The sequence below is a fragment of the Brienomyrus brachyistius genome, unplaced genomic scaffold, assembly GCF_023856365.1.
Source record: "Brienomyrus brachyistius isolate T26 unplaced genomic scaffold, BBRACH_0.4 scaffold152, whole genome shotgun sequence".
NCBI classification, from domain to species: Eukaryota; Metazoa; Chordata; class Actinopteri; order Osteoglossiformes; family Mormyridae; genus Brienomyrus; species Brienomyrus brachyistius.
Genome location: NW_026042427.1, coordinates 328,772 through 348,541, shown reverse-complemented (window position 1 = coordinate 348,541; position 19,770 = coordinate 328,772). Strand labels below are relative to the sequence as shown.

Genomic DNA, 19,770 nt, shown 5'->3' with positions numbered 1-19,770 from the left:
CTTTGTGACTGCAATAACATTCCACAGCACATTCATGCTGTCAGCTAGCTGACTTAGAGGCTATTTTCCTCTGCAGGTGAGTCAGAAATCTGGCTTCCGTGCGGTTCGGTACCCATTGCAGGCGCCCCACACCCAGGCTCTACCTGTGATCTTATCCCGCACTAGTTTGCAGGACTCGATCTCTCCGATGCTGCCGAAAAGGCTGCGGAACTCTTCCTGGGTCATGTTCTGCGGCAGGTAGTTGACGATGAGGTTGGTCTTGCTGTCGTCGTTGGAGCTGCCGGTCTGCATGGGTGACGGGCAGCTCCGGCTGTTGCTGGAGGGCCCGTTGGTCGTGGTGGCACTCGGCCCATTCGTGACCTGAGGCTCTATGTTGCTAATTATCTGCAAAGAGGAAGAGAGAAAAGCAGGGAGATGGTCTCTTAGAACAGCGACTGGCAGGACCCACGGGGATGCAGCTCTTTAGCATCCGGTGAAGGTTGCGCATTCCCAGCACCGAATCATTACAAAGCCTCTACTAATGGTACAGCATGGACCCAAGCGGTTAAATGTCCAAGGAATGGTAGCTAGTTTGGTTTCTAACGTGTTCCCTCCTCTCAGACACATTTTGATTCTCTTCTTGAGCTTTGATAGCTAGCACACTCGAGGTAGGTAACGAAGTGAGGCCTTCAGTGCGGCACCGCTGTCATGGCGGGACAATATCTGTTGCTGCTTGAGCGTTTCTGCTGGAGATCAGGTGTTTGAAGTGGAGTCTGCTGCCCCAGAGGGAGTGGAGAGTGAAGAAAGAGCCTGTTGGGCGTATCCACCGGCTAATGCTCATTTTAAGGTCCTCACTGCCACTAAATGTATTCACCCATTTATGTAAAATTGGTGCCTAATTTAATAATTTGCTTTTCTTCTTCTACAGTCAGCTGGCTGCCATCTTCCACTTAAGGAGACGTTGAAGCTAAAGGTATGTAGACTGGGTTGTGTTTTTGTTTGGGATTCGGAAAGAAGGGGGGGGCACACTGTCAGACAGCGAGCTGGAAAAGCATCTCCTGTCAGCCACATGCAGGGACAGTAATACCGGGATTCGTGGAGCGGAGCGTTCCGGAAACAGACGTGCAGACTATGTGTGTAGAGCATACTCTGGCTCCCGATGATTTAATAATGGTTTAAATTTAAATTTTCTCTGAATATACTGGATCTCCAGGAAAAAAAACGACAAGAAAATAGAGAGGAAATTTGGGGGGGGGGGGGGGGGGGGGGCGGAGGATGGGGGGGTTGTTAAACGGCTGACTCCACCTACATGTTTAATATTCAAATCAGTCTGACTGTGAGGTACTTTCAACTCCGAGTCAGAATAAAATCTTTCCTTCTAGTGAAAGTATGAAAACAGGCAAAAAGACCTCGGCTGAATTTCCAACATGATTTATTTTTAGTGTATCTACCTTACATAATAAAATATGTAATGTCACTAGAACAATATTTTAAAATTAAAAAGTAGTAGTATAATCTATGACAGGTCTTAGATAGTCCTCTTATATGTAGTAAACTGAATACAATAAAACTGAGATAAAAATGTGCCTTTGCTTAATTTTAGGTACCAGTATATTAGAGTTTTACGTATATCAGCATGTTTGCATACAGGCAAGTGTAAGCTGCCATCTGGCAAACTAGACAGCTTTTAGAAGAATTATGGTTTTCTTTGTTAAATCTTTGGCTTTTTTTCCCACAGTGGTAAGTATCCAAGATCAGTCTTTGTTTTTTTTAACTGAAATTAATTTTTCCTTGGTTTTGTTTGTTGTCGCTATGATATATTTACATGATACCAGGGATCATTAGGATCTGTTTTTGTTTCAGTTCAAATGGATGCAGTCCGTATGGAAATGAAAGCAAGAACTCGCATCTGGTGTAAATGTTTCCTGAACAGCTCCTGGTTTTTAAAAATACGTCGGTGATCATTTGGGGTCTGGAGACCTTGCTGGACCCTCAACTGACTAGCAGCTGGTAGTGAATGGTCAACGGTTATGAAACCCAGAGTAGCTCAGTCATATCACAACGCTAGTGGATTTACATATTATCCCGTGTTATAATTTACTTTATGTAATGTGTTACAGAAAAAGGTGCCGTTTTTTTTTTTACATAAGAATAAATTACAATCTATGCAGTGTTTTTTTCCATTAACTATTTATAACCAGGTGCAGCCCAAATTAAAAACTGTACCAATCAAAAATGACATCTATTTTTCTTTTAAACAAGTTTCAGCAAAACGATCTAACGCCTGTGGAATTTAAAGATACATTCTACCTTTTTTAAGTTAAAAACTGTTGTAAAACTCAAATACAGCATGGTAAGTACCCAAAGTTATCGTGCCGATAGCACTAGTATAGGAAAAAGCTTCTGCTGAATGGAGCTCCTAGACGCCAAGAAAGTGAGAAATCGTTTCTCGGCACAAGAACATGTCTCATAATAAACAAACTAACTTTATTATCAGAAGTTTCTACTTTTTTTTGAATATATAATTAAATTGGGTTGCTGGCGTATCACACGAAGCACTGTAAATAAACGAATTTTATCTTGCCGGGATGTTAAGTAAAAGGTTGACGGAAGCACATTTTAGATCACGCTGTACCTGCCAAATTGCGACACGTTTATAACTACCCATCAATCCTTGGCGTCTCCGAGTTCGCCCGAGTGAGACGGCAGCCGCAGTTTGAGCCCGGGCACTGCGGCAGCACGCAAACGGGGCTCCCAGCTAACGCATGTCTCTCTAGAAATGCGTTTATATTATATTATAGGCGGCTTGTATTGTACGACGGCTCCGTCAGTATCAGGAGCCGTGTGTGTGGGCTGCGTTTGTTTGCTTTTATTCCAGGCGGAGCCTTGAAAGATTTTTATTTTAAAGAAGAAAAAAACACAAATCTAATGTGACTGAGTCATTCGGAAAAGTGTCTCCTGAGATTAGCTATTTGTGGGAGGTGGCGCAGGGAGGGTCGTGATCCGCGGGGAGCGGCGGGGGGGGTTTGGAGGGATTCACCTGACAAGCGTGTCCGGGCAAGCGGGGCAACAGGGAGGGGGCTCCTCTGAGAATGGCTAAACTCCAGGGGTTTCACTTCCTTCAGTCTTTCTTTTTACGTACCAATGCAATAGATGCAAATGTTACGTTTTCAGATTCTGCCTAAAAAACTCAACATTTCACAAGCGCTACAGAATACAGAATAGCAGAAACAGTATCACAACGTAACACGTCCATACTGAAATTAATTATTTATCTACAATTTTACAATTTTAACAAATAGTTCAGTGTTGAGACACGCACGCATATATATACTGTATATTGTTCGCAAGGCTAAAAACACCTTTGAAACATTTTTGTTTATCATTTTTCAGGACCAAGTCCACCAGTATCCATCTTATTTGCAAGGTTGCTGTAGGTTTTCTGCAAGTTCCATTTTAAGTTGTCGTAGGCCCACTGAAGCATCATGCTCATGGCTACTCTCTCAGCAGAAAGCCTTAGCGCAGGGGGGGGGGGGGGGGGGGGGTGTTGGGTAGCAGGCCATGCGGTCGTCTCCTTACCATCTTTGGCTGTGTCAGCAGCCCCTTCTCTGCCCAGCCCTGTAGCTGTGGGAGTTCTGCCTGACGCCACTGTGTCTCAGTCGATCCCTACAGGAAGTTTCAGGGTCAACATTTAACGCGGCGCTTCTCTCCACAGCCTGGTGCTCAGCAGTCACACTAAAACACACAGGTGGCTTCTCCTCTCTGCATCAACTGCCCTGTCTGGAAAACGGCGGGACGCCGCATTACTGTGTCATGTTCTGATTTTCTGGGAATATGGCTCTGAAATAATAGATATCAGGTGATCGTTCAAGGCAAAGATCAGACTGGGTTGCTGTGTTATACCAGAAATGTCTGGAGAACTGGGGGCTCTATAACAATTTAGGAGACACTTTATGATCTGCGGATAACCATTTCTTATTCATTATTTTCCAGTAAGAGACCCCGCTAGCTGACAGAAACTGTAGCATTACTATATGTCTCTATGTGGTCTATATACAGCTAGAGAGGAATTACCTAGTGGAAGAGACGGACGGCAATTAAGGCTAATAATTTAGATGGGATAGTGTTATCATTAAAGCACAGCCTGATTCATTTTACATCAGCTTATGCCACCTGTGTTTTAGTTTTAGTGAAGACTGCAGGTCACAATATCACAATCTGCTATATGATTTTTAACACAAACATTATATACACACAGTCATGTCAGCCTCCACAATTACATAACAAAAAGAGAGGCTGCAGATTTTGCATGTTCAAGGCCGCGTCGGACTAGCATGCATGCTCATGAATTCAGGCAGCGGTTGTCCCCAGCTGCTGGGCCGCCAGTCAGCATCACCCCCCCGCCTCCTACCCGCCACCCACACGTACATCAGCGACATTAGGGTCTCTTGGTGGGCGCGAAGCCCATAGAGGGAACACACACTTGCTTTCGGGGAAAAACAAAACACATGCCTGCAATCAACCAATCAGAAGCCGGAAGTGATGCGACAGACACGATACACAGTATGATAGTCAGAGTTGGGTCTCAGAGATAAACCCATAATGCACATTTAAAGTATGCTGGACACTCAGCACTGTGAAGCATCTCGAGCCTCACAAGTCTGCAGTGTGCTGAAGCGAATGATGTCGCATTAATAAAAACGGGTATTAAAATTAATGCAATAAAAAATGTACTGTAGTGCTCCCTCATCCATTGGGGATATGTTCCAAGACTCCCAGCAGATGTCTGAAAGCAAGGAGAGTACTGAACACTGTATATACTAATGCTTTTTTCATATACATACCGACAACAAAGGTAAATTATACAAAAGACGGTAGCAATAAAAATTTATAATAAAATAGAACAATTCAGACAATATACTGTAATAAGAGTGAAAGTGAATGTGGTCACATGCAATACCACGACAGTGGATTTGATAAACGAGACGGCCGGTAAGTGCGTAACGGCGGGTAGCATATGCAGCTTGGACACGCTGGACAAAGGGAAGATTCATGTCCTGGATGGGAAGGAGTGAGATTTCATCATGCCACTCAGGATGGCGCATATTTCAAAATGTAAGAATTGTTTCTTTCTGGAATTTTCCATTTAGTATCTTCAGACTATGGTTAACTGCGGGTAACTGAAACCGTGAAAAGCCAAACTGTGGATGGAGGGGCGGGGGGGGGGCACTGTAATCTTATCTAAAAAGCATGCAGCATGCAAGCAAAGTATAATGACGCATTACGGCATATCAGGATGCATCCTGTCTGCATTTTCCTTAAGACACCAAAAAATGTCATCCCACAAAATAATAAAAGTCTCACGCCTTTCGTCTATTTTTTAATCCTCTGTCCCATACCCTCATCTCAGAACCTGAACCGGCTGCTTCATTCATGCCCACACCACAGATCTGCGACGAAATATTAAATTCAGAGCTGCACCTCCATTGCCAAGTCGTCTACTTATTCCTAATGTATTCCTGATTTGAATTAACCATAGACATGTTAGTGTGAATGGCGCCCAATAGCGCCAACTTCGACATGGATGCGATATGTATCTGTGCTCAGGGTAGAACACACTCCCCTGCCCTTATAGCGTAATGGCTGCTCCAGTCTTGCTGTGGAGTGCAAAGGGTGCGACACGAGGTGTGCTCTGAGGCAGACCTCTTGAAATCCAGCGCGTGGATGTGAGTGTGCATGAGCTCCCTCCCTGTCATCCATTGGTGTCCCCTGACTGTGCGGGGACTTACACAGCCTGGGTGCTTAATGTCAGCCTGGCGTAAAGCGCAGGTCACCTCAAATGCGTGCTTGACATTAAATTACATCCATAGATACAAGGAGCTACGTCTCACAAACTAATAAATTAGATTGTTAGTGACCCTGATCAAAACAACCATGGCCTCAAAAACACAAATACCCTATTTCTGATAAGAAAGTTTACAATGCAAACACTGAATATTTTTTCTCTCTGTGGCTTTAAACTGTATTATGCAAACATCTTGTTATGTTTATATAACTCAATAAAAAAATTTATATGTCCCAGTATCAGAATGTATTCAAAAAGCAGCAATAGCTATATTACCAATGTACCTATGTAAATTGCTTAGCTATGTAAGCAACTCCTGCAGTAGATAGGTATACAAAATTGGCATGTCGTTATTAAGGTTTTATCATTAGAAACATTTGGTAATTTTGTACACAGAATTGGATTATGGGGAAGCAGATGGGATGGAGTGTTTTAAGCGGATGCTAAAGGGCTTCCAAAGCACTCTTATTAGCAGAACTTGGTGAAAGAAATTCCTCAATAGTTAACACTCTACAGGCGTTTCTCCAAACGGCAGCTGTGCTGTTTCGTGTTCAAGTCCTGTTGATATATTTCATATATTTTTTTTTTCTGCAATTTAATAAAGGCTATATAAATAGGCCCAATAGGATAATTTTACTGGAAAAGGTCTCGGTCGTACAATGCAGTGGATTTGTGAGTCTGTGGTGCCCATGGTTTGAAATTAAAAAGGAGTGAGTCCTGGGATTCCACAAAGCTACAGCCGGGCCACGTTTTGCAAATCAGAACCGGCACGGTCCCATGAACGAATCGGCCTTGGCTGTGCTCGGATTACAGGAAGTTCCTGGACGGGTTTCTGATGAACCACCAGGAACCTGACTATCAAAAATTTGTAATATAGCAGAAAAATCCATTGTGGCAAGTTTATACAGGTATCCGCCGCTTTACAAAAGTCAGGCGTTCCTATGAAACCGTTCGTAAGTTGAAATGGAGTAAAGTAAAGAAGCCATTACCGTTAATTCATATGGGGGAAAAAATGAACGTTCCCAGATCTAAAGATCCCAGAACTACCAAATCATACCAAATAACATATTAAACCTAAAATAACACTAACATATAGTAAAAGCAGGAATGATATGAAAAATACCCAGCTTATATAAGGTAGAATAATGTATGTGCATACATTAGCTTATCTGAATCAATACCGTCATGTGTCACTTAGCGACAGGGATACGTTGCGAGAATGGCACCATTAGCCGATTTTGCCATTGTGAGAACATCATAGATTGTAGTTACACAAACCTAGATGGTACAGCCTACTACACACCTACATAATGATAAAAAAGTACAGTATTGTAAATTCATAAAGCAGTAATATAGTTGTTTCTTATCATTATCAGGTATTATGTACTGTGCATAACTGTATGCTCTATACTTATGTATGACTGGCCGCGCAGTGAGTTTGTTTACACCATCACCACAAACACATGAGTAATGCGTTGTGCTACGATGTTACTACGACTACGACAGCTAGGCAATGATACTTTTTCTCAACTCCATTATAATCTTATGGGACCACCGTCGTACTTGTGGTCTGTCACTGACCCAAACGTCGCATGACTGAATATCTAGCATTAGCTCGCTGATAAACTAGTGCTGCCGAAATAGTTATACATTTCTCAAAAATGGCGCACAGGGATGATTGTATCAGTTCAGAATATTTTTATTTTAAAAACTGTGTTTTTGTGTTATATACACACAAAGTTATATATTGTAGTATTTTAATGATATATTTACGGACCTTCTAACCTATTTTATGCCACATTACAGTGAAGTGACCTTCAATCCCCTCCCAACACGTGCTTCTCTGAGCCAAACGACGTTCGTTCCTCTCAGTGCGCCACCATATCCTGGTGAGTCGGCGCTGGTGAGCGCGTGTGGCTCGCACCCCCCCCCCCCGAAACGCACATCAGAAGCATTCCGACAGATTTGTAAGGCTCATATCTTTTTACATGAGGTCAGTGGAGTTCCCTCTCGGTATCGATTTTTATTTTTCTGTCTTTTCTCATATAAAAGATTCCGACGCTCCCCGTCCGCCCGGCGGCTCTGGGCTCCTCTGCATCCTGCAGGTCAGACGGAAGCTGGTCGGGATCAATCAGGATAGCAATCTGGGAGCCTGTGCTCCATGGCTGCCTGCCTCCACTCCCATCGATCGGCAGCTGCTTTGCCAAATGGATTTTTTTTTGTGACTCAGAATAATAAATGTTCCAGTATGTAAGCAATTTTTCTCTTTACTTTGTTTTTACTATTTTTTTTCCCTCATGAAGTCCAGAGTTTCATGGAATCAATACAATAAGAGATGCTGTTTGTCTCCTTCCTCTCTTCCCCCTGCTGAGGCTCCAGGGCCAGAGTATGGCTCAGGGTTCAATTAAAAGCTGGCTGAACCTCACTACCACCCCGAGCAAGTCCTACATGCAAAGAATAAACCAAGGCAATCATCCTTTCATAATTTATAATAAGACATCAGAGCAAAAGTGTTTAAATATCTCCAGATCGACTGATCTGTCAAGAAGAAGCCAGGGCTAGTTAACTTCAAATTTCAGATATAGTTTGGGGGATGCTGTGCAGACGAATATGACTGTACCAGGATCAGTTTACTTTACCGTTTAAGTAAATCCTCAATGCTGATCAATTGTACATGGGTTCCCTTTACGTCGGATGATAATCAACATGTTTCTCACTACAAAGGTTGCAAATCCTATTGAGTGAGACAAATTGCTAGCCAGTTTCAGTTTTACCCCACTCAACTGCAAAAGATAACACAAAATGAAAGGATCCTTTAGGATATAGTTTTTGGTGTTTAACTAAGCGAACGCACGCAAACTGCTTTCCTCTGGTTAGGAACAGCTTAATAACCCAGCCACTGAGTGATTCCTTTTGTGTGATTCCTATCACGCTGAAAACATCACATCAAAAGGCCTCCATTCTGCCGTTTGGTTGCACGAGGGGAGGACTTGGTGCCTGAATTTTTTGAGGAAAGGTCTTCCGGCTTGGGAAATTACGAGCATAAAAAAATTCCCACGTGAAAGCGCGGAGCTTTCCTCGAAGGCTTTTGCGGGGGACGAGAGCCCTGTGCCACTTCTCAGATACCAGTTCAGAACCAGACACCAAAGAGGATTTTACTGGACCATGAGTCTCTTGGGCTGAACTCTACAGCTCCATTCAGGCCTGAACACACTGCTGCACCTGAACGTCTTGCAGCTAAAAAAAAAAAAAAAAACATTTTCACAGAGAGCAGTTTCCCTGTAAAGGATGCAAAAATCCATTATGGCTTTTTTTCTTTGATGTGTGCCATCATTTAAGGAATACCGGGTACTTCAGAGGGACATTAGCAGAATGTATGGAAGTGCAGATAAAGCCTAACATGGCTGAAGGCATTTGCATATGGCAAACTGCTCAGCACAAATCCTACAGCAGTGTGAGCACAAATCGATTCTGAGGTAACAGTGGTATGGAGCACTGAGGGCTCCTGTACTCTCCCCTCCCAGAGCAGAGGGGAGCGTTCCTGGATGCTGGCCCAGCCCCACCCCTTCCCCACCTTGACCTGTGTAGATCGGCGTGGGAGAGGCAGCCCACGCTCCACCGCTACGTGCTGAGTGCTGCATAGTAACACAGGCGGCCCAGCACCCACCATGCGGGGGTACACAGGTGCCCAAAATGCAGGAGAGAAACTCTCATTTATCATTCTCAGCATCATCGTCAAGTGACAGAGGCGTATTATTATTAGTGATATAGCAAAACTTCGTTAGTTACTATATAGTACATAACCGAAGAGTAAAGTATATAGACATGTTTAGTATAGTGTCTACAAAATAAATTGATCATACTCATCATCAACATCATCCATCTATTAATCTATCCAACTTTAATCTTCCATAACTGCTCAACCAGTATGGTGCTGACGAGTATTAACAACCACAACAACAACAATAAGATATAGGGTTTCCTGGTCTGCTTTGCAGGGGCCCAGGTGTGCCCTCAGACTCATAATTGGGTATTAAGCCAACCTGGATGGTGTGTCAGGCATCAATCAAGTGCTAATTAAAATGGGCTCTCTGAAAGCTGCAGGGTGCAGCCCCTGGGCCGCCATGTCATAAACAAACAGGAGCACACTTCTGTCTTTGAAGCACAGGAGAGAGGGGCTATTCTAGGGAACAGTGTTTCTCATAAAAGACTGCGCTAAAGGGGCATGTCCCCTGAGTGGCACACCTTCTGTAGGCACCACATCAGGGACAGGATGGAGGCCCAAGCTCACTACTGCCCCCCCCCCCCAGGTCCAGCAAACCCACAGCTGCACAGGCACATGCTCGACCCTCTGGGTGAAGGTGACCCTTCCTTAGAGGAAGGAGGTCAGCGGTAGGTTAAGAGTGAAGCCTTGCTCTTCACCAGGACTAACCCAAGTGCACGTTCCACACCAGCACTATTCTGTGCAAATGGCGCTGGTTCCACTGCGTCAGCACCAGATGTTGCACACGCATCCCTACAGGTAGCTGGCAGGTTGCAGATCGCTGCACCTGTGCAGGCCATGCGATTTTCAGCAGTCAGCTACTTTTCTTTTTTTTGCTGGTGACTTGCGACAGAGACCTTATTCTCAGACAGCGTCATTAGCATACCCGAATTCCCCAGCAAACATATCAACAAGAACAGTGAATTCAGCTTTGTGTGTGAGATCAAAGGGCCAAGAGATTTCCTTTCAAAATGCAAATGCCACATTATTTCTTTCAATTCGCAAAACTGATTGGTACCTCTTCAGAACAATAGAAGTCCATCAAAAAAAAACAAATGGCAGTCTTTGAAAGACCACTGGAAAACCATTTTCCACCAAAAAATTATAAGAGTAAAGGAGAGTTCTGCTGTGAGCTAGGGGCAATAATCCAAGTTTTAACCTGGACTAGTCCGGAATTCTGTAGTTCTTTTGTTATGGATAGTTTCACACCTCACCTATATACAGACCAAGATGCAAAATGAAGATTAGGGCATAGGAAGATAATGTTTGAATGATAAAAAAAAACACTAGTAAATCCAAACCTCAGCCTGATCAGCTACAACAAGCAAAGAACTGATTTATATAAATTGCCCTAAAAGTCAGTATTTCAGTAAAACGGATCTAGCTTATTGTGTGCAATTATATTTATTTTTATCAAAAACAAAATATGACGCTAATTAGAAATTAGCCGACCTATACTGATATTTCAAATTTTAAAAAATATTAACACAAGGCTTAATTTACGCCTTCTGGTCAGGTGCCCAGGTGACAGAGGACAAAAGGCTATAATAGTTTTCAACCAGCAACTCATAGTGTTTCATTGTGGACACATGCCCAGTGTACTGTAATGGTGTGGTCTGCATAATCCCACAGCAAGGTACAACAGAAAGAGAGTGAGGCCTATGTAAATGCATAAAGAGGAAATCTCCAAATCGCCTCACTGCTCATTTTTTCACACACAGAGTCAACATCGCGCCTCAGAAATGTGAAAAGCGTGTAGCTGTCCTCCAGGCCAGAAAGCGCCTTTGATGAATAGAGCCATTTGTGAGAATGCTGTCGGTGGGCACGGTGAACACAAAGCACGTGGCAGGGGGATTAGACGGAGAAGCGCGGTTTGTTACGGGGCGGGACGGGGACAGACGCAGATACGGAAATAAAGGAGCGCTTTCGGCGGATGACAAAACAAACAGGGGGGTGAAGAATTTCACGATAAGTGTCTAACCCATAGCCGCGATGTCAACGGCTGAAGGAAACAGCTATAAATAATTGACAGGTGGATCTGACCAACAGCAGAACCTCAGGTTACCTGACTCCCAAGCTGTTAAGCTAAAAAGCATCTGGTCTGGATTTACTGATGCGTTTTCACGGTTTTTAGGGTGATCAAACCGTGCATTTACCTAACACTGCTTCACAACTCAGGTACAGCCTTCTGACCACTGTATGCCAATACCGAAGGCCAGACATCGAATGACTTAAATGCAAAATGTGGTCTAAAAGCAGGACTGATGTCCAGCAGCTCTATGCCTAAAACGTCATTCTCAGTATTTCCAGATTCCGGACAGTTCCCATTTAAATGGTGATATCGTTCTTGCTGTCTCAGTCCAACAGCCTTGTGTAAATATTTTTTGACGTGTAACTTGCTGGGTTTTATTAAAGTGATCTGCTGGTCTTGTTAAGGTGGGGGCCATTTCTTAAGTCAACATGTTACATTGTTTGATTAATTTTCTATCTCGCTCATTTTACAGTTATTATATTTGAACAAGCGTTCCAGACAGTCACCCGTATTTGCTCATTTTCTCCATAGTTTCAGTTTCCCCAGGCAAACGGGGCCTAACCAATCTAATGCCTATACATGGAAAAAGGTTCCTAAATCATCACACGTTTACGCTATAAACATACAATGTTTGTGACTAAATGATCATTTTATTGGTAACAGTAGCTTTTTGCTGCAGACGCATAATTTCGACTAACCCATTTTGCATGATATTGTGACTTATCCATTTCCGCTGTCAGATTTATGAAATCTGATATAAGTTCCAGTTTTATTACATTTTAGACTTTAGTGCACTTTTCCAGACAAGTTTTATATATCTGCCTATCTTATCTTTTTTTTATAGCAGCCCAGACTAAAATTTAATCCATGTTTTCACTTTTGGGCAGACAGTGTTTTTCCTGAAATGTAAGTCGACAGCTTTATATATACTGTATATATATGATAGATATGTATATGTATCTTATCGTAATTTAACAGTCGGTGTTCCTGTTGCGTTTGTCACACTTTCTTTTTAATAATCAACCCAGGATGATGAGTTGCCCTACAAGGGATATGAATATTTAATGTTTTTATTGGCATACGAAGAGCTGCTGTTTTGGGGATGACCTTGAAACGTCCTGCAGCGTCACAAATATGCACCTCTTTTAATGGCAGTTAAAGGAGTTACTGTAATAATGATTACTAAGACTAACACAATGTTCCCTGAGATGCGAAAAATTCGGTGTTGTGCAGCTCGAACTCGCTCCATAGGAGAACATGTCACCGATGCCCTTGACTGTCGGGCACCGCGACCAGAAAAAGGTATCATTCCAAAAGAAGGAAAATTCAGATTTCTAGGCTTCTCAGTAGCACTAATCAGAATTTTTGGGTTTAAGGGTTATGTATGTTTCCTCTCTGATATTATTTTTGTGTACGCATATTTTGACTGCGAACGCTTCTGTTAAAGGCAGTGGCGAATTGACTCCGACCCTGTGTTTATTAGTGCTAAGTAATTCCAGCTTATTATCATCTGTCTGTGGCACTTTGAATTCCTGCCAAAGGAATTAGCTTCGCGTTTCTGAAGCTGGCTCCTTGCACAGCGAAATCTCTTCATTTCTGCCCGCTGAAGGGGGAAAGTAGATGAATACATTTCTGAAACCATGCAGGAAGCCTATTCCATTTTTTTTTTGCCTAAAAAGTTGCTTTGATATACACGAATATGTAGTCAAAGAAATATTTCAAAAGGAATCGTGCTTACTGCAACTCATTTTTATCCTTTCAGCATATAAACCTTTAACTTACTGCCCTACAGCTGCCCAAAAACAGATGTGGACAGTTTGGTGTTTGATGATTACAGAGATTGAATAAGAAATTTGTCATGCAAGTTTATTTCGGAAGATGAAGTATTAATATATTAATATCAATAAAGATTCCACAATACCTTCAAACCGTAATAGTCAAAGCTATGGTGCCTTATATGAGTATATCAATGATGACAATTAAATGATAGGAAACACCTGCGAGTTTTAAAATCAGGCAATTTCACAGTATATTCTGATGAAACTCTCTGAAAACTAATGTTCCAAAATGGATGCGCACCAAATCTATGAACTTAAACCTTATTTAGTTACACGTTGTTAACTTTTACTTCTCTAGTTGTTTCATGCAGTTTCAGTTTTATAAATTGTTGATGACAGGATCCTTAACACCAACTGGCCGTGACACTGCAGTGTCACATTGAGAGTCCCAGTGCTGAAGATGGCACTGCCTGCAATCGGGCCCCCACTGACCTTGACATCCTGGCCATATTTGGGTTCATAAGCTGCCACTCAAACAGCAAAATTACAGTGGGTGGGAGTCCTTATTTATTTTGAAATGCTTATGTTGCTTAAATTTATCTCATATATCATTTTGAATATTTAATAATTATATATTTATCATTTGCGTCCATAAAATATTAGCTATTCTCTTTTAGACATCGGAACACCATTACACCAGTGGGTGGCGTAAGAGAGGGTATTTCACTGGCGAAATTGACTAACTTAAAAGGACCAAACAAACAGAACCGTCATCCCCTCATTCAATGAAATGAACAAACAGAACAAATTAACGCAGAGGTCTTGTCTACTTTAAAGATTTGCCCAAATATCTTATCTCTGAGATGAGGGCAACATATCCATTGTGAAGACCGAAAATGACCAAAATGACGGCCATCACCCCTATCCTCACTGTAACTGCAGATTTTTTGTTAAAATAAAGCCGGTGAGTAAGACAGACGCTTCAGGCAGATGTTAGCAGTGAAGGCAGGACTCATCCCTATTGTGTCACACCAGAATGTTCCACAGCACCGTGCTCCGGTGTCTCCCTCAGTAAACTTTAACCTTCTGTTCATTCGTCTAATGCTTAATCTGCCCCCCGTTTGCTGTGTTCCCTCGAATACATTAGCTTGTCAGTTATCCCCCTTCCCTTTCACTGGCCCAGAACCTGTAACAACCCCCTAAATGCACAGAAACTGCAGAAGCAAAAATGCAGTGCCAACTGTACAAGCAGAAACTTGCCACCCGCGTCCGATTTACAACATTTACAACATCCCGCACATCCTCAGCGGTGGTTAATCGAGTTAATTATAGGCCGATGCCATCTCTCTCAGAAGAAAAGCAGAAACTCCTGTAACGGTGACAATAGGTGACCGCCACTGGCGACACGCGAAACACGCAACACCCGCTTTTCCGCAACTGGGCGGCTTCCTCCCCGTTATTATTCGTCACGGCTATCTGGAGAAATCGGTCAATTTCGGACCTTAAAGGAGCAAAGCCGTATCTGTGGCCTGCTGTCCATGACAGATGAACGAGCAGCATTTGTGACAGGCGGTCAGAAATGCGCAGCGAAGACCGTTACTGGGATGCGCTACACCAGCCACGCCTGTGCTGGCCTGCGTGCTGCCACATGACGCTATTTAAACTGCAAAGCACCGTGAGAAAAATCAATCAGCTTGTTACTGTATTGGGGCTGGAGGATGTGGCAGCCCTGGGCAGTCAAAGGGCGCGGCCTCTCAGGCCTGGAGACAGGCTGCCGCATTTCCGCCCATCCCTCTTCCTCCTCGCCCTTAGCGTCAGACGGAGTCATGGGCCCGCTCACGCCGCAGAGGCCCTGCTGACGCCACACTCCTCTCCTCACCCTGCTTTTCTCCTCGGTCACTCCAGGGTTTCCTCCCCCCCGGCCACGAGACCCACTGCCCTGCACCCGTCCACCTTCCCTACACACAAAAGCATGAATTTGAAGGAGGGGGATAAGCATGCATGCTGGGAGCGGAATGCTGGGGGCACTGCGAGTGATGACTGCGCAGTTTGGGGGCGGCTGATGCTGAGGACCACATGAAGTTCCGCACCATAAACATTCTCTCTCTCTCTCTCCCTCCCTCTCTCTCTCTCTACACCCCCCCCCCCCCCTCCACCAGCACCCTCCCCTGATGCGGAAAGACAGGCAAGCCTTTACCAGCTATACAGTGGGGAGTGAGGAAGGCAGACAAGCTCGTTTTGCTGCCGTTCACATAGAGTATCCATCATTAGTCTTGAGAGTCGCGCCTTGTGCTCAGATGGTGTGTGTGAGTGTTTTTCCCCACTAAGGCAACTTGCATACAAAGAGGTGAATGTTTCCTCTCGCATTAACAATCCTCCCCGGTTGCTCGCTCACAGAAGCGAAATTCCTTCAGAGGACAAACCCAAAGCACATGAGTAATATTTTGGCAAAGCTTTAAAAAAAAAAAAAAAATCTACATTTTTTTTTCTGCTACTAACGACCAGGGGAAAAATAATGGCTTCTGGACAGAATAAGCCACTTCAACATTTGATGAAACCTTTCAAGTCGGCCGTGACACTCAAGAGATCTTCGATAAAATGCTTCCGCCCTGAGGTTTGCCAGCTGTGCCGCCTGGCACCTGTTCCTGATCGATGCCAGTTAAACTTATGTCCCTGACAGGCACTGGCTCCCACCAGCGCGGACACAGCCGGGAGGGGGGGGGAGCCAGTGACTCAGTCAACAATGAACGCACGTCTCAGCAGAAACAAAAGAGAAAAGGAGGTAGGAGCCTGAGTTAGAGAATAAAGCTACAGCATGCATGGGAGGCGAGTGGATGCAGCTGCAGCAGGGGCAGCGTGCAGGGCTGAGGGGGTCTGGGGTTTTAAAGTAATAGTGGGTGGATAGGGGAAGGCACACGCACACCCACATTCACCCCACTCCTATGCGGGCGACGCAGAGCTTGACTGCATGTGACGGACCTCGGCTAGATGCCTCCGAACCACGACGGAAACAACACAGAGCGAAGGAGAAGCCGCGCAGGAGACGTGACGAGAGCGAAGCCAGCGAGGTGCCATGGAGGAGGGACAGGCAGCGCACTGCCATGCCCGGCACAGACGTGACACGGATGCTCAACAAAGCCGATCGCAGCCCAAGAGGGGGGCAATCGGCGTGAGATACTGAGTCTCCTTGTTCACCAAAGCGGGGCACTCAGCCCCATTCCCTCGCCTCCTGCCACCGGCCCCCGGACCCTCCCCCCCCCCCCCCATAGCACTCCTCAGCAAAACAAACACATCCCCCCCCCAGCATCCCCCAAATTGTAGAAAATGACACCCCACTGGCACACAGAGCACAGAGGAAGCATGATGCGAGTGAGTCCGAGAGGTGCTGCTGCGGGGTCCACAGCCGCCTTACCATCTTAAACCCATTCCACTCCATCTCTGAGCTGGCAGCCGCGTTTCCCCCACCCAAGCAAATTTCCCCACTCGGATCTCTCTCTTTCTCTCCCTCCCACTGTGTGTCTCTCTCTCCCTCAGTGACCAGGAGGCTGAAGACGGCTTGCGATGGCAGGCATTCCTCCTCGCAGGCTGAGAGGCAGGCTGAGAATGCACGCGCTCCGGCGCGAGCGCTCCTCTGCAGCCCACCCCCTGTCTCCTCCTCGCCTGTGAGGTCAGAGCGGCCCCCTCTCCGGGAGAGCGCGCTGCAGCCCTCTCACTGGCTCGCTCAGCCATCCGTCCATCCACTCTCGGAAAATTAACACCTTCATTCTGGGAGGCGCACAGGCGCTGCAAGGGACTGCTAGAGGGGAGCTGCGCGATCAATTCGTACCGGCCGCGATGCTCAGCGCGTTTTACGTCAGAGATTCATTCTAGCGGCATATATTAAGGACTCCTAATCGGGCGCTTTTTAAAAATACTTTTTTTAACGATTACTTCTGATACATGATAATTAAATGCTGATTCTCATAATTAACATATCAAAATACAAGTTACTGTTATTATTACCGTTTCTGTTATAAATGCCGTAATACTTCGCAGAAGTATTTTTTTCGACACGTGCATGCGATGAGATAGGTAGGAAAACGAGTTTTCATTATAAAAGGTGAAATTTGACAAGCAGCTAACGATTTCGTGTAATTCATTTAATGTATCTACTTACAGCGTTAATTGAAACAGTTAATTTTCTTTCCAATTTTGGACACTGAGCTTACATATTTAAAATTAACCCATCCATATATACTCTCAGCGAGTCAAAAACATGACTTATTTTTGAAGCAAAATTATCTTTGCAATAAATCACTGCTTCCGAAAATGACAATATGGGTTATAAAATATTCACGAAGCGAATGCAACTCTTTCTCACAACTCTTATCGTGTATTAAGCCTGCCCACAGACAGCTTTGTGTCGAATGTATTTTTATTAGTGGTATATTATTATTGGGAGTCTGGTGTGATGTCTGCATAGTTTTCCACCTTTTTGGAACAGAGCACCTTTCGCTCTCGCCCACAAAAGAAAGATCACGGGAAACGCACACACACGTAGACGAAAAAAAAAATCTGAAGCGACGACAACTAAAAAACACTGCCGCATCTTAAGTACATTTAGGAATATTAAGGATACGGGCAACACACTGATCTTTCTCAAATGTATTTCACATATCACACAGCCGAAGTGCATATTCACTAATAATTAGGCTATTATACATAGAAGTGCAAGGCGGAAAATCTCAAAGATTTTGCCAGAGAAAGCTTACTCAAAAATTCTATTTAAATAAATTACTCACCATGACCATTCTTGTTCTGCGAAGATAGAATAAAATTTTAAATTAAAGCAGCTGGAAAGTGCTTGCTCGGCGTCTTCGTAACAGGACGAAGAGAATGAAAGGGCTGGGAGTCTGCGTGCGGCAGTCCGCTAGCGGAACGCGTGCGGTCCCAAGGACGATCGCGTAGACGCGGCAGCCGGCGCACCGTTAACTGAAAGGAGCAGCGCGCCCGTATCGCCTTTCTTTCAGCAGTCTGCAATCGCCGTGCAAGAGCTTTGCATGGAAAGAAAGTGAACAAAATAAAACATAAAAAACAAAAAGGGTGAAGCTTCACTGGTTTGCAAGTGCCGGAGATCCTTTTTTCTACACCTTATTTATGGAGCCATCTGTCAGTCGGGTGTAGAATCTCATTGGCTGCTATGGAGCGGAGAGAAGGGGAGGTACGCTTGTGTGTACAAAGGAGGAGGGAAGAGAAGAAAGCTGGGCGGATGATGGGGACTGATACCAATGGGATGAAATCTCAGGTGCCGGCGGTTTGTGACGCTACTGACAGTTACCGTTAATTTGGCCCCAACGACAAAGGACAGGGAGAGCGGCATTAGAACAATGAAATTACACGCAGACCATAGCTGTGCGAACACCGCACCGCAACAAGGCAAAAATGAAGAAACTTTGAAGATGATGTAGAACACATTACGGTTTAATTCCTACAAAGGAAAAGCAGCGCTCAGAAAAGTATGAATTATTATACATTTTTTTTTGTCTATAACAAATCCTTTAACATTTCTCTGGAGAAAACCTCAGCCACGTCTTTTGATATTTTGAGGTCTTTTGAGTATGCGCAATATTCGAAACAGCTGCTGTTGACATCAACAGAACAACAACATAAAACCATAAAAATAATTTCAATATAAGCAGAGTTTTCCCCTTTAAAACTAGTTTGCGAGTTGGCGTTGTGGTGTGACGCCCCCTCTATTCAGAACCTCTTGTGAGCTCTGGATACCCTCCATTGCAGCTGCACGCAAGAAGCATCAATAATTAACATGTAGCCCCAAAGCCCCAACCACTGAAAAACCTGTTTCACGTCCATGGTTGTCTGGGTTAAGGGTGTGTGTGGGAGCTAATTGGGGCGGGAGGGGGACAAGGGGTAATTGCGAATCTCTTTTACTTTCACTTGGGATTCATCGCAGGACCAGTCTACTGATTTTAATCTTACGCCCTTTTTTATATATAAAAGTTTGGCTGCTGTTTCTTAAAAGGCACTTTACTGAAGAAAATCATTATATATTAATTTTACCGCTTAACAATTGTGTGTTTCTTTGTATAGGCCTACCCTCTTAACTGGGTAACTTGATTTCGACGATTGTAACACAGGAATAAGCTATACCAAATATAGCGTTTGTGAAAAGGTCTCTTTAAAAGTTAATGTTTGGTGGAACGAAACGCTGATATAAAATGATAATAACTCATAGTGTGCGCTTCACTGCATTTACAGCATGCGGAGTAAGGATAGAAATCGATTCCGGTATATATAGAATGACAATCGATAGGTCTATTGATCCAGAATCGATTGCTTTCTGGAACATGGTGCTTACTTTGGGCATCAGCACACA

General features: G+C 44.1%; 1 protein-coding gene across 1 annotated transcript; it reads right to left on the bottom strand.

Annotated features, from left to right (window-relative positions):
- Positions 1–132: 132 nt before the first annotated feature.
- Positions 133–18,573, bottom strand: LOC125728070 (ELAV-like protein 4; the record flags this gene model as incomplete). Its single annotated transcript, XM_049005138.1, has 3 exons — positions 18,179–18,573; positions 3,559–3,645; positions 133–384 (listed from the first exon to the last, which is right to left on the bottom strand). Coding segments are annotated over exons 1-3 (348 nt in total), but the record flags the coding sequence as incomplete, so codon positions are not given.
- Positions 18,574–19,770: the final 1,197 nt, after the last annotated feature.